Source organism: Lemur catta, chromosome 11 (genome assembly GCF_020740605.2).
Source record: "Lemur catta isolate mLemCat1 chromosome 11, mLemCat1.pri, whole genome shotgun sequence".
Taxonomy (NCBI): Eukaryota; Metazoa; Chordata; class Mammalia; order Primates; family Lemuridae; genus Lemur; species Lemur catta.
Window position 1 is genome coordinate 97,455,944 of NC_059138.1, and position 22,097 is coordinate 97,478,040.

The following is a 22,097-nucleotide window of genomic DNA, read 5'->3' on the forward strand; positions in this document are numbered from 1 at the left end:
CTGTGCCAGCAGGGAGGCAAGTCTGCGCCGAGGACGCCAGAGGCCTGTGGGCAAGGTTCAGGGTGATGTTTCCAGGAATTCCCATGTAGTGTTTCCTTCTTACGCTTACAGCAGAGATTCCACTTGCAGCAAGATCGTAGGGGCAGGGCAGACAGAGAGGCGGTGGGGAATGGGGCCTTGGGAAAGCACAGTCAATATCCATGTGGTTTCAGTTGAAAAAAAAAATAGCAGAAAGTAAAAGTGCACAAAAATTTTCATCAGCAGTGAACCGCATAAGACAATCCAAGAAGGCAAGATAAGAGTGTGGCTTAAAGACACCGAGAGACAGTGCTTTGCCACGGCCTGGCGCGGTCAGCAGGGTCCTCCTGCTCTGCCTACAAACTCAGCAGGAGGAAGGAGCCAGCAGGTGGGGTGACGAGCTCCAGAGCAAGCCGGGCCCACGTCTCAGCCGGGCAGAGCCCTTGCTGCTCCCTGTTCTCTCCTGCCTGGTGCCTCCGGCTCGTAATTGGAGGAGCTGGGGGAGAAGAGTTAGTGACCAGCAGCTCGTTACAGCTTCATTTATTTGCCTTTCCGTTCGTTCAGGAGTTAGTTACTAACATTTGCCAGTTGCAAGTTACTGTGTCCATTGGGTGAAGGGCAAAGGGGGACTCCAGCATAGTCCCTGACGTGGAGACCCAGAGCCTGGCGTGGCGTGGCGTTTAGGGCCCGAGCACCACCTTCCCGTGACACTGGGAGTCGACCCACCCCTGTGTTTCAGGGCATGAACTACCTGGAGGATCGCCGCTTGGTGCACCGCGACCTGGCGGCCAGGAACGTGCTGGTGAAGACGCCACAGCACGTCAAGATCACAGACTTCGGGCTGGCCAAGCTGCTGGGTGCCGAGGAAAAAGAGTACCACGCAGAGGGGGGCAAAGTAAGGGGCCGGCTCGCAGGGCCGTGAGCACTTGCTGCCACCAGGGGCCGGGCTCCCTACCTGTTAGCCATGTTTTCTAACTGATGTAAGGTTGGCCGAACATTCTGGGTGCGGGTGCAGCAGCTGCCACCGACACTTGGCCTAGCCAGGTCTCCTGCCAGTGCAAGCCCGAGCTGCTGGGGCAATAAGTGATCATCTCCAAGTGATCATTAGCAAAGGTTAGGTGTCAACCTCCCCCCCAGAACATAAGCACCCTTCAAAACAACAGCAGGGAAAGGTCACAGCTAATTTGGTGGCACCCTGCTCTCGAGGACATTGCAGACACATGGAGAGCTCCCGTGTGGTTTCAAGAGCTCCCGGGTCTCTGGGACTCAGGACTGGCCCTTCTCTCTGTCTGGCTTGGGGTTTCTACAGGGCCTCTCCGGGGTGCACATCCCCGTCAGGCCCCCCAGGTGCCCTCCCTCTGAAGTTTCACCCCAGCCTGCTTGGCTCCAAGCAGCCACCAACCCTATGACACTGGCCCTGAAAACACACGTGAGTCTTGAGTGGGTGGGGCCACTGGCCTTGCCTTAGCTGCCACATCTGACATCCCCGCTTGCCGGGAGGGAGAGTTGGGCCTGGGGTGGCCTGGCCTCCCCACGTTTGTCACTGGCAACTAGGCCTAGGGTGATTTAGTCTTGTTCAGCACAGGGAAGCTAATGCCTGTCTTCCTGCTTCTTCTCCCATCATCCCAAGGTGCCAATCAAGTGGATGGCGTTAGAATCGATTTTACACCGAATTTATACCCACCAGAGTGATGTCTGGAGCTATGGTGAGTTGAAATCCTGATGCTGACGGGTTTGTTCTGAGGCCAGGGTGGCTCTTACTATTAGTTAATTTACACTGAACTCTCGGAAATGCAAATACTGTTTCAAGATAGTGACTAATGACAATGTAGTAGTTGCTGTCTGTCTATCACACTGAGAAAACACACAGAGGAAGTTGGATCTCACTGCCGGACTGTATGTCACTGCGGATACTGGGGAACTTGGCTGGCAGAGAGCGGGTCGTGGGAGGGAGAGAGAACTTGAACGTAGGCAATGCCTATACCTGCGCGATCAAGCCAGACTTGACCTCTCGCCATGAATTTAAAGTGAACCAAAGGGAGATAGCAAAGGAGGTGTCATGGGACGAGTGTCGTGGTAGAGAACCGAGGGTTGTGACGAACTAGCTGAGTGGCTGTCGAGGCAGGCGGTGAACAGTGGTCTCCACGTGTCGGAGGGACGGGCTTGACACACGCTGTGGGAAGGCAGACACCCATCAGTGCTTCTCGCTCTAATAGGGTCCCTTCTCCAGGTCCCCGCCCGAGTCCCAGCGTGGCTGCGCATGGGCTCGAGCTCCGTCCTCATGGGCTGCCCCTCTCCCAAGCCCACTGGCATGTCCCTGCCTTGTCCTGAGCCCACAGGAACCTGCCCTGTTGAGGGGTGTGGCTGATCGCGGGCCAGGGGTGTGCCCTGGGTCCCACACTGGGTCTCTCTGCAGCCTGCCGCGGGAGGGCTGGGACACCTGCCCCCGGCCCTGACCCGGGAGTGCCCAGCGACCCAGCCGCGCAGCAGGCCTGCAGAGGGAGGGGCGCCCGCCTCCCTGGAAGTGTGTGTTTGAGCAGAGCGGTGTCGAAAGGCGTTTCCAGGAGGAATTTAGTCATTAGCACAAACGCAAAATCATTCAGGAGATCGTCCATTTAGTCTTTTCTCTTTCCTATAGCATCATTAACTTTATAATATTCCAAATACAGGTGTATTTTTTAATTTCCCAAGTATTTATGTTTTCTGTTAGAATGTAAGATTTACAAAAGCAGAGATCCTTGCCGGTGAATGGATGTGTGAATGTCTCTATGTCCCTGGGAGCTGAGCTGCCTCAGCTGATGAGATGGGCAAGGAAATAAAGCTCTTCCAAGGCCTTGCTAGGCCCTGCGCCAGCCCCTCCTGTTGTCCCCTCCCATCTAGCTGCTCCTCACCAGGGGACAGCAGCTCCGTGGCCCCTGCCGGCCTCCTCCCTTCCCACTCCACACTCCCTTGCCTGCTCTCCATGCAGCGGCAAAAGATCCTTTTAAACCACACCAGACTTTGCCTTCTCTGCTCAGCACCGTCCTCGGGCTGGAGCTCCTGCGGCTGCAAGGCCCCTCCTGGGTCCCGGGCCTCGTCCTCACCCCGCGCTCCGGGCTGCAGCCAGCCGCGGCCCGCTGCCCACGCTTGTCGAATAAAGGAAAACACTCTGGAGTCCAGTGACTTCGTGTCTCTGAACAATCACAGCTGGTACCAGGAAGTAGCATCCCTAGAGTGGCCGTTGAAGGTTTTGTTGTCACAACAGATTATAATTGCTGGCAGCTCCCTGGAATTATACCATGAGCCTGAATTTCTAGTTTAAAAATCATATCCTGTTTTCTCCACTGTCTAGTCCCACTCCAGGCAAAATGCTCACTCTATTAAATGAGGGGCCGAGAGGGTTCCGCTAAGGAGGTGGAGCGAGCTCAGGCCACCCTCCAGGCCTCTCCCTTCCCGCCACCCCACACTCCCCCTCTCCTGTGGCCATTCGTTCCAAAACCCGAAACTCCGGCCTTCCCGCTAGGATTCACTGTGCCTGTTTAGAAACCCCGGCAAGGAAGAGACTCCTGACCTCACAGACCTGGAGAAGAGATGTCTTTCCTTCACCGGGTCCCTGCTGGCCGGGCGGGGGCGGGGGCATAAGAAGACCCTGCTAGCGTTTCTGGCCCCGGACCGCTGCCTTCCCGCGTGGCCACCGCGCCGTCCGCGCCGGTCCCGGTCGGTCGGGTCTGGAGTGGCCTCTGGGAGACCAGGCAGGTCCGTGGTAACATGTCACCAGAGGCCAGGGCTGAAGAAAACGGGTCGCTGGGGAGGAGGGGCGCCGGCGGTCGGGACCCCCCACGTGGCCAGGGCAGGCGCAGCTCGGGCTTCATCTGAAAAGACACTGTTCTAAGATTTCCGCTGCTTTCATTGGTTTTTAATCCTGATAGTTGGTCGATTTGGAAATTTAAAATGAGGTTTTTATGTGCATAAAGAGGAACATAAGCCTTTTTGTTTCCAGTTTTTTTATGATTTAAAACCACACAGAATCCCCATCTCTCTACTTCCACGGTACCCTCGCTCCGGGCAGACGTGAGTGGCTCCTGCCCCGCACACAGTGACACTCGTGTCACTAGCGTCAGTGCTGTCTTCACTGCGATTACTGAAGTTCGCCATTTACCCGTCACTTACCATAATACCTGCTGGGCGTCGTGCCAGCCTTTTTAGTTGTATTATCTTATTGGATCCTCACAGCCATCCTATGAGACAGACACAGTTATTATCCCACTTTTAAGAGAGGGAAACTGAGGCTCCAGCATCAAACAAGTGCGCAAGCGTACAGAAACTTAGTTTTAAACATTAAGCAACAGTCATGGGCAATGATGACTAAAGACAGGGTTGTGACCATTACTGCCTCACACTTCATCCTCTCAGGGGTCACCGTTTGGGAGCTGATGACCTTTGGGTCCAAGCCGTACGATGGAATCCCCGCAAGCGAGATTTCCTCCGTCCTGGAGAAGGGCGAGCGCCTTCCCCAGCCGCCCATATGCACCATCGACGTCTACATGATCATGGTCAAGTGTAAGTGACGGGGCCCCCTCGCCCCGAGTCGCCCCGGCCCGCAGGCACTGCAGAGGCAGTGCTGCCGGTAGCCAGACAGGCCTTCGATTCCCTGGGGAAACGTCTCCCTTTCTTTGAGACAAGCATACAAGTCCAAAAACATCTGTAAATGCCCCTTCAAAAAGCACTTGCGGGACTCACTGAGCAGGGCGACCTAACATTTGCCCATGTTTGCGAGCAAATCAGTAAAATCAAAGTCTTTCATAAGCCATTACACCAACACCCTCTATTCTCTGAGTCGCTCAATGAAATACCAAGCCACCCTCATCTTGAAGCCTGTTGCCAGAGACAGAATGTTTTTAAATCCCTAACTACGAGTAATAGAACCAACATTTCTGCTTTGACTTAAACCTTTCAAACAGTGGATTTATGTGAGGTCTTCTGCAGTGTGGCCTTTAAACATTTTAATCCAAATGAGAGTGTGTAGTTTGATTGATGTTGTCCCGGCAGGATCACAGTGCTCTGAAGGTGACACTGCGTGTGTGGGGAAGCATTTGCACGAGACATGTGCATCAGGAATATGACAGAGTCCAGTTAACGTAAATGTTAATGCCTTTCTGAACTTTAGAGCACAGAGTTAATCTATTTTAATTTCCTTGGTCTGGGCTGAGGAAGCTGGGGCCCAGAGAGACCATGTGACTGCCTAGGGTCACACAGCAGTCTGGCCTGAAACAGCTTCATATCCTGCTGATGAAAAATGAACGTGAACCCTCGAGAGGCACGAGGATCTCTAGTCAGTAGCTGATCCTCAGCTTGTTTAATCTTGATTTAGATTGTTGTGTAGTCAGACGCACTCGAGTAGTTCACAAAAGCATCCTCCCAGGGAAGGAACTGGCACAGCCGGCCGCTCACATGCCTGCGTGGCCAAGGAGTGTGTAGCGCCAGGGTGCAGTGGTCCCAAACCCCAGGTTCTTTGAAGCCTTTATGTTTCTCTAAACTGAGTCTGGTTTCCAGCCTGGAAGAATGCTGAGGGTGAGCGCGGGCTTTGACTCAGGGCACCGTAGTCAGAGCAGGACACAGGGAGCGACTGCACCCCGCACCGCGGCGGCATCCCCTTGGGTGCCACAAGAATGCTGGCCCTAGGAGGAGTGTGGACAAGTTAGAAGACGTTGCTGTTATTCTGGTTCAAATACAGGCCCTGACGTGGTCTTTAAATAGCAACTGCTGTTTTAAAAGTGGTCACTGTGTAACGTCTGTTACAGAGATCCCGTCTCTTCATCACCATTTGTCTGGAAGGACCCCATCTTGTCAGGCCTTCTCTAAGCAATGCCATTTGTCATTTCTGCAGGGTTCTGATCGCACTGTTTTTCCCCTTCCTTCCCCAGGCTGGATGATCGATGCAGACAGTCGCCCGAAGTTCCGTGAGTTGATCATTGAATTCTCCAAGATGGCCCGAGACCCCCAGCGCTACCTTGTCATCCAGGTACAGCCTGGGTCTGCCCTTCCCTAGCGAACAGTCCCTCTGAGGAGCACTGGTGTCACTGTGCTCCACACGCGCTCACACGGCCTCCTGCCTCCCAGGCCCCGAGGTCAAACCCTCTGGTGCGATAGAGCAAGCCTCGGTTAAGGCACAGGCCAAACTGTGAACCCAGCAGGGCCCAGAAGTGGTGCCCACAGCTCCATGTCACCCTCCCGTCCATACTGTCCTGGCCAGACGCAGTCTTCCCACACCCACCCTGCATGTCACTGTCACGTTTCAGAGGACAAAGCCTCGGCACATCCAGTGGAGAAACAGGGCTTTGGTGTCAGGCACACCTGGCTGCACATCCGAGCCCCAGGCAGCCTGGCAACCGTCGCCTTCCACAGCCGGGAGTGCAAAGCCAAGCTCACGGGTTTTCTCAAAGATTCAGCAAAGCGACACGCAGCCCGCACGCCGAGCACTTAGCGCAGTGCGCACGCGCTAAACCGCCCGCCTCTTCGCGTCCGGCCCCTCCCAAGCCGTGTGCGTTCCGCAGGGCGCCTTTCAGACGTCGGAGAACGGTGGCTGTTTTATTTTGCGGCTCCCTTACGCCGTGGGGGGAGCGGCTGTTCTTCAGAGAACCGGGGGATGGGGATTTTACTGTGACAAAGTCGGCAGACATGCAGGCACCTGCTGACAGTGGGCCCGGCGCCTGCAGCCCCGGAGGGGACGGGCGTGTTCAGGACCTTTCTCATGGTCTCAAATCTCTGCGCCAGGGAGATGAACGGATGCACCTGCCGAGCCCCACGGACTCCAATTTCTACCGCACCCTGATGGACGAAGAGGACATGGAGGACGTCGTGGACGCCGACGAGTACCTGGTCCCACAGCAGGGCTTCTTCCACAGCCCCTGCACCTCCCGCACCCCCCTCCTCAGCTCTCTGGTACGGGGTCTTCCTCCCTCTCTCTCTCAAGCTGAGTTCTCGCGAAACCATCTAGTGGAACTCGCAGAGACAAACACATCAATTTTAACCAAATTTAACCAGATGGTAAAGCCAGAATCAGAGTGAGTCAAGTAAGCATGTTAATTATTTCACTGCATTGCAGCAACTTGACTGTAATCCTTTTAGGCCCGCTAAGGAACAGAATTAAATCAAAACTAAATTGATGATAGTTTTTCTAAAGCTAATGATTAAGACGAAAACGAAGCACCTGCGATATATCCACTGCGTGAGACCCGCGCCCTGCACCGGGCGGCAGGTGAGATCGTGGGAGTGCACCACGAGCCACCTCTCTGTTGCTTTTTCAGAGCGCGACCAGCAACAGTTCCGCCGCGGCTTGCGTTGACAGAAACGGGGTATGTATGAACACACCCTAGAAACCAGAATTAACCACTCTGCATCGTGGCTCTATGATACATAGAAAATGCCCCTCTTAACCCAGATAATTTGGATTTTTCTTCCCGTATGGGTTTCCCCGCATGGTCTCCCTGACCTCTGCGCTAGGGCCAGCAATTAGCTTAATCACATGTCACAGTGCCATTCAAAGTGTGGTTCCTGGACGAGCAGCCCAGGAGCACGTGGCAGCTTTTAGAAATGCAGGTTCCCAGGCCACCGCCAAAGCTGGGTTCTGGGGTGGCACCAGCACCCTGCGTTTGAGTTGGCCTTCTAGGTGGTGCCCGTCCGTGCTGGTGCGCGAAGCCCTGCTCTGGACCTGCTCTACGCAGTGAAGAAGTCACTAGCCATGCATGGCTACTGAAATTTTAATTACTTAGAATGAAATAAAATATAAAATTCAGTTCCTCACACATTTGAAGTGTTCATATGGCTCCCATATTGCAGAGCACAGATCATAGAACGAGTGTGTCACTGCCGAGAGTTCTGGTGGACACGCCGACCCACGGCTGTCTGCGGTCCGCAGCCCAGCCGCAGAGGGAGACTCTGGGCTTGCCCCAGACCTGCTGAGTCAGAGCCTGCATTTTAACAAGATTGCAGGTGATTTTTATACACATTGACGTTTAAGCAGCCCTGACTAGAGTAACTCCACCTAGTTTCCTCCGCAGCAGAGCTGTCCCATCAAGGAAGAGAGCTTCTTGCAGCGGTATAGCTCAGACCCCACTGGCGCCTTGACCGAGGACAGCATGGACGACACCTTCCTCCCAGTGCCTGGTGAGTGCTTTGCCCTGGGAACAGCTACGCCCCATCCTGCGGCAGCCAGTCCGCCCCTCGGCCGCCTCCTCCCAGAGGAGCCGGAGCCGGGACTGTGGCAGATTTGCAGACTCAGCGAAGGGGGTGGGAAGCTGGTCAACACCAAATAGCTGAGCCCGTGCAGGGTCTTCATTGCTTCTGGGTTGTCAGCTGCAGGTTTGTTTGAAGAATGAGTCTGCATATTTTCTAGAATTTGAAGCAAACCACAAAGGGGTGTGTGTGTGCATGTGTATGCTAGTGTGTGTGTCTGTGTGTGTGTCTGTGTGTGTGTGACAGATTTAATCCCTGCTCTCTCTCCCTGCTCCATTCTTGACCTGTGAAACATATATTTAACTAATCTAAGCTTTATCCCAAGACACTCCTAATCTGGTTTCTCACACACACACACACACACACACACACACACACACACACACCCCTGCAGGCAGGCAGTCCTCTGAGAACTTAAAATTTGCAGAGCATATGTGTGCACATTACTTTGAGAAGCACGGAAAGAACATGGTCTATTCTGCAGCACCAGCAAGCTGGCCGTCGCCACGGCCCCACCCTCTGTCCTCAGTGCCTCGCTGGAGACACACACAGGGTCAGATGAGCCCTGGAATCCTGCTGGGGTGATGCCTTGCTGATTTCTTCACCTCTGATTTCTTTTCAATTGCAGAATACATAAACCAATGCATTCCCAAAAGGCCCGCGGGCTCTGTGCAGAACCCCGTCTACCACAACCAGCCTCTGAACCCAGCTCCCGGCAGGGACCCACACTACCAGAACCCCCACAGCACCGCCGTGGGCAACCCCGAGTATCTCAACACTGCCCAGTCTGCCTGCGTCAGCAGCACACTCGACAGCACTGCCCACTGGGCCCAGAGAGGCACCCACCAAGTCAGCCTGGACAACCCTGACTACCAGCAGGACTTCCTTCCCAGGGAAGCCAAGCCCAATGGCACGTTCAAGGGCCCTGCAGCTGAAAACGCAGAGTACCTAAGGGCAGCGCCACTGAGCAGGGAATTTACAGGAGCGTGACCACAGAGAACAGTGTCAGCCATAAAGCCCAGACCACAGACACCCAGGACCAAGCCCCGGCAGCCACTCTAGCCCGACAACCATGTCCACACCCACTGGAGGACCCACGGACTGGTGGCGCCATGTTGCGCTGACTGGCCCCTCTTTCAGCAGGGAAGTGTCCCCTCCTCAGGTGCTCTTTGGGAAGTTGCAGGCACATTCCTTTGTCTTCAACTGTGAAGCTTCCACAAAAAGACACCCAGGAAGAATGTTGTCTATTTGAGCAGAAGTTTACCTTTAGGTGAGGTATATTTAGGAAAAAATAACTATATATAAGGATTTTTATTGGTTGGGGACCTTTGGGATTTGTAATTGTCATTACTGATTTTGATTTTAATGGACTCTTCTGACGAGGAAGAAGCTTCTTGCAGTACTTGCTGCGCTGAGTGCATCCGGGCCCAGCTGTGACCAAGGTGCACGGGCCACCAGTCTTCCCACCAACACTCAGTCTCATTGGCTCTGCTTCAAGACTGTCACGCTGCAAGACAACTAAATATACAGGAGTCCTCCATGTCCCAGGCAGGCCTGGTGGGTACTCTGTCAGGTCATGGCAGGTACAATAGGATATGCCACTTTGCCCCTTCCTGGGTGAAGAAGAAACGGAGGGGGTAGAATTCTTCCTTGGACTTATTTTGTGTGACTGTCTCCATGGTACCAAGTCCCCACTGGTTGACCAGTGTTTTCTAATTATGAGTATTGGACTTACTTGTTCATTTTCCATTCCGTTGCTTTGACACTCAGTATGCCTTCCCTGTCTTACTGTCATGAGGTCAGCAAGAGAAGACGGTACGTTAAATAACGAAAGGATTCCAGCCCACATTTGATCCCCAGCATTCAGACCAATAGCCTTTAATCAAGATGGAACAATAGTGCAAAAGGTTAATGTACGAACATATCCACGAAATCTGAAGCTCAGATGAAATGCACTCAGTTTTGGGGGCGTATATCAGGAGACTACAAAAATGAAGCTGCTCTTAAATTTCCTTTAGTCCTCCCCACCCAACCCCCAAATATTAGTTTAGGTTACTTGTAGAAGATAATCTTCTCTTTTCCTTTTACTTTAAAAGTTTTTACTCAAAGAGTATGTGTTCCTCCCTGGGCAGCTGCCCCCAGACTACCCCCCTGCCTCTGTGAAAAAGGTATCTAGGCCCTGAAGCAACTATTGAGGAACTTACAGCGCTGGCCAGAGTAGGCACATTTTAGCAATAAAAATAGCATTATGAATATTATGGAATTCAAGTGGTCAATACAAAAGTAGAGTTTGAAATTGATAATACTTTCACAACATCTACAGATGTTTTAGAAGAAAAAGAAATTCCCTCCTAAAATAATTCCCCTATAGTTGGAGGATCTGACTAATTAGGATCCCGACTTTTTTCCTGCTCTGTGTGTGTCCCTGCAACCTGATTGGCTGGCAGCACCTGTAAACAATTTTCTAAACACCCCTAGTCAATATCTACCCTGTCCAGATTGTCAAGGAAAAAATGTTTCACACACTATTTTCAGCCTGCAGATATGCTCAGCCACACACACATACAAATGTTCTGTTTGCTTTTAAATTAGCAATTTAAAAGTAGATTGATCAGGGCTCCACAGCTTTGTTAAGAAAATATTTGACCTTTGTCTTAATGGAAATAAAACTATATTTCATTCCATGCCATTCTACTCTCAAATACCCTTAAGTACCTATACCAGCCCGGCGTAGGTACCAAAGATACAAAAATAAATTAAAGATTATCCCTGATTCTGAGAAATTCACAATTTAGCAAAGGGGAAATGGACTCATAAATCCCAACCTTGAAACAGTATGACAAAGAGCAGGCAGAACCCAGGGCAGGGAGGGTGGTTCTGCCCGGGAAACCCAGAGGCTCCCTGAGGGAGACAGCCTCAGAGATGATGGGGCTTAGCCAGGAGAGAAAGGGAAACGGTGAGCCCGGCTGTGGGAACCCCTCTGGGGTCCACTAATAGCTGAAAGGCGAGTCCAGCCATCCTACCCAGCCCCTCCCCTCAGGCCTGGGAATCAGGCTTGGAGCACCCCCAGGTTCTCAGAGCGTTGCACCCCCCTCGGGGATTTCAAGCCATCATCTCTGAAATGATTAGTAAGAAGACTGAGCAACATAGTTCTAAGAATCTGAGATTTTATACCATTGTCAGTAAACCACTTGCATCGTGTATTCACCTCAGAGCAAAAGCACTGCAGTCAGGACTGGGACACAGAGTGTCACACTCTGCTGTCCCTTTTTGTCGAGAAGCAGATGATTGATGAGGGAGGGCAGTTGGAAGCCAGTCAGATTGTAGTAATTAAATCCTAGTATTTTTGTAGTTTAAAAAATACACTTTAACACAATAAAACAGCAAAAGCTATTCAAGTTTTCTTTTCTTCTCCTCCATATTTCAGTTTTCCTGCATAAAACTCAGTTGCTAAATTCCACTAATTTTAAGATTGTGTTTCCCAAAACGTTCTCACCCCCTCTGTGCAGGGACCGTCTCCAAGGACCCAGTCAGGAGGGGGTGCCCCGAGCCCCGTCACTTCCACTCCACAGCCCTGAGGGTCACGTCTCACACCTTGTTCCCCATTCCCTGGGTCCGAGCCCATTGAGACCCCACAGAGAGCCTGTCTGCCGTCTCTTCCTCAGCCAGTGCCTGCAGGACCTTCCCCCGTGGCCCCATCCTGGGACCTGGCCTTGGGGAAAGTGCAGAGTTGGGAGCTGTCGCAGTGGGCTGTGATCCTTCAACACAGCTTCTCCTGTCATCTCTATGGAGTCCCTCTAATTGCACCCCGTGAGAAACACTTGTCATCCTCTGAAGTTAAAAGAAGAGACAAACTTTTTTAAACTCTAAACTTGCTGTGAGCCCAGGCTGCCACTGATTTTACCTGTCAGAGCACGGGGCAGCAGCACTTCGCACTCCAGTCGATGATGCAGCTGAGACATTTGTTGAAAGTCCTTAATCTTGTGCTTTAGCCTCCCCTGCTCCCCTGCAGACATACACAAACTATGGGGCGCACGAAAGGACCTGGCTCTCAAGGCCATCTGCCCTTGGGAATCTCCCGGGTGTCAACCAATAGATTCTGATTTCATTTTTCTCGGGTGCAGCCTGGGCCCAGGGACTCTTCAGAGCACCCCCAGGTTATTCTGAGGAGTGGGGACGTTTAGGGAACCTCTGCTGTAAAGGAAGGCCGAGGCCTCAGCACTCATGTGGCCTCTGCTTCCCATGCACAGGGCGAGGCTGGTGCCTGGGGGACCCACTGTGCTCACCCTCAGCTCAAATGAGAGCCACTGCAGCTCCAAAAGAAGGGGTCAGGGGTCTGCAGGGGTCAAACCGAATCTCAGAGGCTCCCACATGATTCCACTGGGCAGCCAGGGTTGAAACTGTCCCTTCTGAGGTCCCCTTCAGTTGTAGAGGCCTGTGGGTCTGTGCCACACCCCACAAGGTTCCCCTGCGCAGCGGAAAGAAAAGTTTGCAGTCACTGATATGCCTGAGATGTGGCCACCAGTGGCCATTCCAAAAGCCTCCAATTCATTGTCACCAGCGGCTTATGCTGAAAGTGGCAAATGCCCAAATCTGAGCGTCGATAAAGCCTTCAGACCCTTGGTGTTTTCTGAGAAGTTATACCAACCCCCTTATGAGCGAGCTGCTCCCTCCTAAGTGGCAGCTGTGGAACTGCCCTTGGTGTCTGCCCTGCGGTACTTTCCTGTGATCTGCACACGTCTTACTACAACATGAGGATTGCTTGTATTTCCTTGCCTGGGGGCTGTGGAGCCTTTCTGAACAGAAATCCCAGCCTCTTGTTCTAGCCACACCTGCCATGCCAGCAGCACACATCTTTGTACTCTTAAACACGTAGACAAGAGTTTTAAATGTAAATCTATTTTTGTAACTTTTTTGTGGAATATTGTCCTCTTTATGTAGCACTGAACTTTGTAAAGTATATTTTTAGGAAACTCATTTTTCTACTAAAAGCAACACAGTTAACTTTAGAAAGACTGCAACAGAATCCAAATTTGAACAGAAATCTTTGTTGAAAAGGGTTAACTTGAAGCAAAGGTCTTTGTCTGTCTTACAAAAAGGTACAACCTCATTGCAGAGCCAAGCCAGATTATTGCCATGGTGAAGAGGAGAATTGTCACTTTTTATATTTATAATATTAGGAAAGCTGGAAAGCACATTTAGCTTGGTCTGAAGCAGGTTCTGTTGAGTCTGGGGCAATGTTGATGGAGAGCGATAATCTGTTATCACTACTAGAAGAATCCAACTGCATGTCATACTCTGATCGTCTGCCAATATCGCCCTGTCAATGTAAGAAAAGCAATAATACAGCACTTTGTTGGTTTATATATATAATGTGATTTCAATGCAAATTATTTTATTTTTATATTTACAATTGATACGCATTTATCAACATAGACTAGAAATATTTGGAGAGACCCAATAATGTTCAGCTTATCTTGGTTACTGGGTATATTCATGAAAGCCACCAACAGTCTTGCCGAGTCTCATGGCCACCGTAGAGAAGGGTCTCTCAGCCCTGGCTGCACATGATGTCACTGGGGGAGCTTTCAGAAAGCTTGGAGCCCAGCTACACCACAGACCAATTAAATACATATCTCTAAGGTTGAAACCCAGATATTTGCACTTTTTATAGCTCCTAAGGTGATTGCAATATATAGCCAAAGTTGAGAACCACCAGCCTAGGGACTGGCCACAGGGACTTGTACATACAGGCAAATTCTGCAGGTGTAGGTGACTCCCAGGCCCAGAGAACTGTAGACCACAAAGACCTGAGCACCTGCCACTGAGAGTCAGGAGCCTGGACAGAGTTTCCATGAAGGTTGCCCAAGCACTAGAAGAGAGAGTGTCCAACCAATCAATGAAAAGCAAAGGAAATATGAAACAGACACCTCTTTCCTATTTCCCAAGCTTTCTCCCTCCGTTAAAGTTGGACTGGTAAGGAAAAAGATAGTGAGTATCCTTGTTGCTTATGCAGCTGACATTTTTGTCCTCCCTAAAGTGACCTTTCTTTCCCAGGTAAAATAAAACATTGACCTGTCAGTTACATTGCAAAGGGCAGGCCCAGAGAGGGCTGCACAAGTGGTTGATGGCTTTCATAAAAACAAGAATTCAAAAAAACACTTTTTATACATTCTTCATAAATTATCCCTGGGATAAAAATGAAAGCGAATAGTTGTGTTTTTTCTTCCATGGATAGCTACACAACCACAGTGGGTCCTTCGAGGCTGTGAACTTGTCCTGTCCAAACGACCGAAGTGCTGAGAATCCACACCATGTGGCCTGGCAGACCACACTCCAGTTACGCTTTCTGATGCATTTACTTATTTTTAAAAAAGAAACCCTGTTGACCTGATTTGGCTACAAACATAATCTTGCTCTATAAGATAATCTCTTGGAAATTAAGAGATCCTATGCATTTGATGACAGTGTTTCCGGTGATGGTATAACTGATTAACAGCAGATAGCAATAACTTCCTCTAGAAACATTCAAATAGCTTTACAGCTTCTACACGTGGTACGTTTTAATTGTGTAAAGTTTTGCTATGATGAAAGCAGTATTTGTACAGATGAAAAGCAGGGTTCTCTTTTATACGGTTTATACTGTTGATCAGAACATGTTGGTTGTATATTGAGTATTAAAAAATTAGATGTATATTATTCATTGTTCTTTACTCTTAAGTCCCTTATAATGATACTGTATTCTTTAGTAACAATGCAGTTATTGATATTATTAATCACATCTGATGACTGTAGATGTTCTTTCCTGATAACTTTTTTAAAGAATTAATTAATAAACTTTATTTTTAGAGCAGATTTAGGTTCACAGAAATACTGGGCAGAAAGTGCAGAGAGCTCCCATCTCCCCATCCCCCCACACATAGCCTCCCCGCTGTCACCATCGCACCCCAGGGGCCAGGCGACCCTCCCCCGCTGTCACCATCCCACCCCAGGGGCCAGGCGACCCTCCCCCGCTGTCACCATCCACCGTTCTGTATAAACCCAGGTTCTGCCTCGAAGCGCTCCGAGAAATGAGTAACACGGGTCTGTCGGTTGCTGTAGCCATAAAAGAGAGACTCAGGGGACTGGAACCCAACAACCGGGGAAAGCGAGCCTACTGAGGAAGCCACGAGGCCCCTCAAAAGGGAAGAACGACTTCCCGAAACCGGGGCGCAGCGCCGAGCCAGCCCCGGAAGCAGCTCCCCGGCTCGGCGCCTCGACTCTCGGTGCACTCTGACCCCCCCAGGGTCACAGAGCAAAGCGCCGCCTCCTGCCGCAGGGTCCCTCCCCAGCGGGCTACCGCACGACGCTCCACCTGCTTGTGACACGGGAGACCTGAGGGCGGGAAGCCGGCGCTGCTGGCTCAAGATCGCCCCTAACGCTTGCAGGGTGGACGCTGACGTTCCCAGGAGAAGCGCAGCTTTGTGAACGCCTCGGTGGCCTACGAGCCAACGCAGGGCTGGACAACCGGGTCCCCTCTGGGCCAGGCATTGGCGTGGGAACCCACTGGCCTCCTGGCCTCAGTGCCCTCCCCAGGACCCCGCACCCCCGGCCCCCTGAGCCGCCACACCCTGACCTCGGGAAGCTCCTGCAGCGCACTGGAGCTGTGAGAATCGGAGCTGTCACCTGGGGGCCTTAGCCCGAGCAGAGAAAGGCAAGTTTCAGCCAATGAGGCAAGCACGGGCAGCATTCCCGGGCACTGCCCTTCTGAGCCTGCCGCGTCCCCCAGGGGAAGGCCATGGCTGACACCCCAGCTGAACGCCGGAGCCTCAGGGCAAAGTGACAGCCGGCTGCTCCCCGCCCGGATCTCAGTGGCAGCAGTGCGGATGGGGCTTCAGCTGGAAGAGATTTTGCCTTTTGGGCCAATAATCCTATAAAAGTAATAGTAACTATGCAGGGAAAGCAAAAATTTCCCAAGAATGGCAGAGTTTTATTAAAAAAAAAAAAAAAAGGACTGAATTGTTCGCTTCTGGTCCCTTGCTCGGGCCGGTTGGGCCCCAGATGTTGTTTCCTGGCTCTTCCTCCCGACTATCTGGGTCCTTCCGCCACCCCCATAAAGGGCATTTGAAGACCTGGGCAGAGAAGCAGTAAGATCACATCTGGTTTCTGCCCTGGTCTACAAAACAGTAAACAAAATATGATGAAGAGCCCGTGGGCAGACATTTGCACCTTATAAGCATCAACGTGAGGGAGGCTCAAGCTCTGCTCCTCAGTCACACCCGGGCCCGGGACACACTCACGCTGGGGCCACTGCAATGCCCTGCACCCAGGGGCCTCTGCAGCTGCCTCAGATCCTGCTCCCTGAGGATCTGGGCCGGCTCGGAAACTTGGATACTAGGCTCTAAAGGAAACAAAAGCATCCCCTTTATCCCATTCCTGAAAGTTAACCCTCTGAGCCCAGGAAAAGAGCATTCCCAGTCCTGGACTCACTGCCACATGTGTGGATCTGAAGCAGGAATACAAGGGGCGCCCACAGGGGGGCTGGGGAGACTAAGGGACGTCCACAACCCAGGGTTCCCATTGCTTGGGACCAAAGGTGGCTCTGCCCAAGCAAATGGGACCTGAGAACTCACTAGGAAGTGGGAGTCCAACATCTCCAGGGGCCCAAAGGCACGTTCCTTGTTCTAAAGTGCATAGTGTCGTCTTCCCCTGAACCTGCAGTGCCATGGAAACAACGCAGAGATGCTCCGTGTAGGCTGAGGGTGGGGGGAGGGGTGGAGTTTTCAGACAGATTAATAACATAAAAGAAAATGAAAGGGCAAAGGCCCATCACTGAAAGGTTTACTAGTTCCAAATGGTTTTTGAGTGTTCTGGCAAACTTTCAAAGAATACCTATTTTTTATATTAGTTAATGTGTTTTAGAACATAGAGAAAGATAGGAAGCCTCCCAATTCATTCTACAAGATTAGAATAGTATGAAAAATCAAAGAAATACTGAAAAAAAGAAAACTATAGCTTCATGTATGAATACAGATGTAGAAATCCAAAATGAAATGTAGAAAATAGAATCATTTATTCCAGAAATTTAAGGATAGTTTATCTTGTTTATATACATGAAGAAAATAATAGGAGAAATGTTAATATTAACAGATGCTTACACAGCATTTGATAAAATTCAATCATATCGCTCTTAAAATCTGTGGGTCACTTAGTGTAAGAGCAAAGGTAACTCCATGACAGGCTAGGCTTCCTGGAATAGGCCTAAGTTTCGGTTTCCCCTGTGCGGGCCCTCCCTTTCCCCCGAAATGACGCCGATGACCACCGGAGGATCCCGAGACTTGGAGCTGACCAATCAGGAGTTAACGCGACCATGGAACTGACCAATCAGGAGCCGACATGGTCAGCCAGTCTTGAAGGAACAAATGAACCGAGGGAGGGAGGGGGATGGTGTGCACAGCGTATGTAGCCCACTGGAAAGTATAAAAGCTTAGTTTTACCCCAGGGCGGGGTCCTAGTTCGTGGAGAGGCCACTGTATTGGTGCTCTGGGACTTGGACCCTAGCTCGAGCTAGCCAATAAACTCGTTTGCCTTTTGCAGCCTTGGTGACTCTGCCTCTCTGTTCCTGGGGCCGAGGGAAACCGGTTCTAACATTTTGGGGGCTCGTCCGGGATCCCAAAACCCCCGGAACAGAATCCAGACCAGAGGAAGAGTTGGAACTCTGAAAATCCATACGGTGCAGGTAAGTAGGCCCCGGGAAGTGACCGGCAGAAGGCCTAGGTGGACACGCTGGAGGGTCGCTGGTCGGGAGCAGAGGGAGACGTCCCTCGCCCCCTCGATAGGTTTCCGGCGCGGGCCGGTAAGGGTCCCTTTGGGAGGGAAACCAAGTTGGCCACAGGGCCAAGAATCAGGGATTTGTGAAACGTCTTTTCGTCATTGTCGATCCGTATTATTGTCTTGTCGCCATCGTCGTTCCTCCGTATTTGAGTTTTTGGTGTCAGTTTGTCGCTCGCCTCGTCGCTTTTGTCCGTGTTTTATGTTTCTTCTTCATTCATAGGACTGCGAACTTGATCCGATGTGCAGACAGACGATTCCCGGTCCTGAAAATTCCTTGATTAACAACAGGGTTAGATGTCCCTTTTGTCACAGAGGGGGCAGACGCGGGTGGACTGATAATTCTCCATGCCCCATTACTCCTCCTTCTCCTTCGCAGCCTACAGCTTCTCCCAGTCCTTGGCCCGCGACCCCGCCCAGGCCCCAGAACCCCGTCTCCTAAGGCCATCCTTTCGATGATCCCCTTGGTCTCTGGAGTTATTGCTTTTTAGTTGCAACTTATCTTTTTTAGCTCACTAGCTCTAGCATTCGGTATTGGCTTATACTCCGTCACACCTCCATCTTGGGGACCTCCAAAGAAGTGCGCTCTCACACTTTACTACTGGGTCATAGTGGGAGTCCTCGCGTGGCTGCGAACTGCCCCCTCCTGCTAATATTCTAACTCTTTTTACATTTACAGGAATGGGACAGACTCAGACGACGCCTCTGTCTATTCTCATAGATCATTTTAAAGAAGTCAGGGATCGGGCTCATAACCTCTCTGTAGAAACCAAGAAAGGCAAATTTATTAAGTTTTGTGAGTCCGAGTGGCCAACCTTCGGGGTTGGGTAGCCCCAGGATGGAACATTCGATCTTAGTATTATTTGTAAGGTGAAAGAAATTGTTTTCAATAAAGGGTCCCATGGCTGCCCTGACCAGATCCCATACATCATTGTCTGGCAGGACAGGATCCCCCACCCTGGTTGAGGAAGATCCTGCCCCCAATAGGACACAGCAAGATCATGATAGCGAAGGGGGCCAGGAAAGAGGGAGAGTCCAAATTGGGACCCACAAATGGCGCTCCTTCGGACTCGCCCCCTGTTCTTCGGGATTCCACTCCATATCCTGACCTAATAGACCAGGAGTGGAATCTGCCCCCTCCTTATAACCCCGCTGCGTCCCCAGCCCCAGCTGCTGCAGCTCCTCCGGTGGACGGCCCAGCGTACAGGACCCGGCAGCCAGCCGCTAGGACGCCAGACCCAGAACCAGTAATGGCTCTCCCCCTGCATGCAATAGGTCCCCCGCGAGCAGATGGGGAACAGGCTTACCAATATTGGCCATTCTTGACTAGTGATCTCTATTACTGGAAATCGCAAAACGCCAACTTCCCGGAAAACCCTAAAGATCTGATTAACCTCTTAGATTCTGTTTTGTTCACTCACCAGCCCACCTAGAACGATTGTCAGCAACTACTAAAAGTTCTCTTTATCACTGAAGAGAGGGAAAGAATACAGGGGGAAGCACGGAAACTGGTTCCAGGAGATGACGGCAGACCCACCGCTAACCCAGGGATCACAGACCGAGTGTTTCCACTCAAACGACCTCCCTGGGACTACAATGAGGCTGAAGGTAGGGAGCGTCTCCGGGTCTACCACCAGACTCTAATGGCCGGTCTCCGAGCGGAGGCACGAAAGCCGACGAATTTGGCTAAGGTAGGAGATGTTCGCCAGGGGCCGGAGGAGAGCCCGGCGGCCTATTTAGAAAGGCTAATGGAAGCCTTTAGGCAGTATATGCCTATGGATCCCACTGCAGATGAGAGCAAGGCGGCAATAATGATGGCCTTTGTAAACCAGGCAGCCCCTGATATAAGGAGGAAAGTACAGAAGGTAGATAGGCTATGTGAGAAGACACTGCAGGATCTATTAGAGGTGGCTGAGAAGGTCTACAATAATAGGGAGACCCCGGAAGAAAGTCTAGAAAGAATCAGACAAGAGGATAGGAAATTCCAGGCTGGGGAAACTAGAAAAGCCAGCAAAGAGATGGCCAAAATTCTTCTAGCGACTACAAGGAGCACGTTAGGGAGAAAAGAGCTTAGCGAGGAAGGAAAGGGCCGCCCCCGTAGGGGAAGGCTAGAGAAGGATCAGTGTGCATATTGCAAGGAAAGGGGGCATTGGGCTAGAGAATGTCCCAAGAAAAAGTGGGGCCCAGGGAGGAGAGCATCGCCTAAGAGAGTCTTACTAGCGGGGCAAGGAGAAGATAGTGAATAGGGAAGATGGGGTTCAGACCCCCTCCCCAAGCCCAGGGTAACCTTAGATGTGGAGGGGAGCCCAGTCAGTTTCCTGGTAGACACAGGGGGTGCTCATGCAGACGCTGGGACCTGGGAGGTGGCTGGTAGCGTACCTGTCCAAGAAGCTGGACCTGGTAGCAGCAGGATGGCCGGCGTGCCTGCGCATCATCGCAGTTACTGCTTTGCTGGTCAAAGACGCCGACAAGCTCACCCTGGGTCAGCATTTGCACATTACCACCCCTCACGCCATAGAGGGGATCCTGAAGCAGCCGCCGGGACGATGGATTACAAATGCGAGGCTGTTACTACCAGGGACTTCTGTTGGACGCTCCTTGTATCGAGTTCCGGACTCCTGCCATCCTGAACCCGGCCACGCTTCTGCCAGATCCTGAGCCGGCAACGCCCAAACATAGCTGCCTTGGGATCCTGGCCGAGACCCAGATGGCCCAGAGGGACCTGCAAGACTGCCCCCTTGCGAACAGCGACCTGACCTGGTTCACGGCCGGGAGCAGCTTCGTCCAGGATGGACAGAGGTACGCGGGGGCGGCCATAGTAGATGGACAGGGCAAGCTTATCCAGGCTACGCGCCTTCCACAGGGGACGTCTTCCCAGAAGGCTGAGCTGGTCGCATTGACAGAAGCCCTTCGCCAGACCCAAGGAAAGAGGCTGATGGTGTATGCCGACAGCCGCTATGCCTTCGGGACAGTGCATATACACGGAGCCCTCTATAAGGAAAGGGGCTTCATCATGGCAGAGGGCAAAGAAATCAAGCATAAGCCTGAAATACTTCAACTGCTAGAAGCCGTCCTGTTACCAAAGGCAGTGGCTGTAGTCCACACTCTGGGTCACCAGAAGGGGGACTCCCTAGAAGTTTGAGGCAACCAGCCCGGGGACCCTGAGGCCAAGAGGGCGGCAGAAGGACCTACACTGACAGATGTCCTGCACTTGAGCCTGCCGTCCCCGGGGATGGGAGAGATACCCCCTCAACTGGACTATCCCAGTACGGACATGAACTGGGCCAGAGAAGAACTGCGAGTGACGCAGGGTAAGGACGGCTGGTTCCAGGATGGAGAGCACTGCCTAGTAGTTCCCGAAGCCTTGGGGACCCACCTGCTGGGACACTTGCACCAGACAACGCAGCTCAGCAAGAAGAAGATGTTACAGCTGCTGGACACTGCACAACTCAGGTTCAAATCACAAGGAAAGACAGCAGAAAGCATCGCCAAGAACTGTCATGTCTGCCAGGTTATGCAGCCGGGGAAGATCAGACGGACCCATGCAGGTACCAGGGAGCGGGGGAGGCAGCCAGGATTATTTTGGGAAATAGATTTTATGGAGGTAAGACCAGGGAAATATGGGTACAAGTACTTGCTGGTCATGGTAGACACCTTCTCAGGGTGGGTAGAGGCTTTTCCTACTAAAGGAGAAACTGCTTTAATAGTGACAAAGAAAATGTTAGAATAGTTCCCAGGTACAGGCTGTCGGAGAGGATAGGGTCTGACAATGGGCCAGCCTTCACAAGTCAAGTTAGTCAGGGGCTAGCCCGGGCTCTGGGGACAGATTGGAAATTACATTGTGCATATAATCCCCAGAGCTCAGGGCAGGTAAAAAGAATGAACAGAACCTTAAAGGTTCTTGACTTTGACTAAATTGGTTCTGGAGACTGGCGGGGACTGGGTGACCCTCCTTCCCTTCACCCTGTTCTGAGCCCAGAACACCCCCTACCATTTAGGCCTAACCCCCTTTGAGATAGTGTACCGTGCTCCTCCACCTGTAATACCAAAAGTGA

At 51.7% G+C, this 22,097-nt stretch overlaps 1 protein-coding gene across 3 annotated transcripts in view; it reads left to right on the plus strand.

Moving 5' to 3' along the window:
- Positions 1–13,602, plus strand: part of EGFR (epidermal growth factor receptor) — a 186,401-nt gene extending 172,799 nt beyond the window's left edge. Inside the window, exons 21-28 of one of the 3 annotated variants that reach the window (XM_045564905.1) lie at positions 758–913; positions 1,649–1,724; positions 4,411–4,557; positions 5,922–6,019; positions 6,772–6,939; positions 7,305–7,352; positions 8,058–8,163; positions 8,861–13,602. In XM_045564905.1, coding sequence (XP_045420861.1) covers positions 758–913; positions 1,649–1,724; positions 4,411–4,557; positions 5,922–6,019; positions 6,772–6,939; positions 7,305–7,352; positions 8,058–8,163; positions 8,861–9,222 — 1,161 coding nt within the window. In that variant the 3' untranslated portion in view covers positions 9,223–13,602. The other 2 variants (XM_045564906.1, XM_045564907.1) reach the window with 2 other exon arrangements.
- The last annotated feature ends 8,495 nt before the right edge of the window (positions 13,603–22,097 follow it).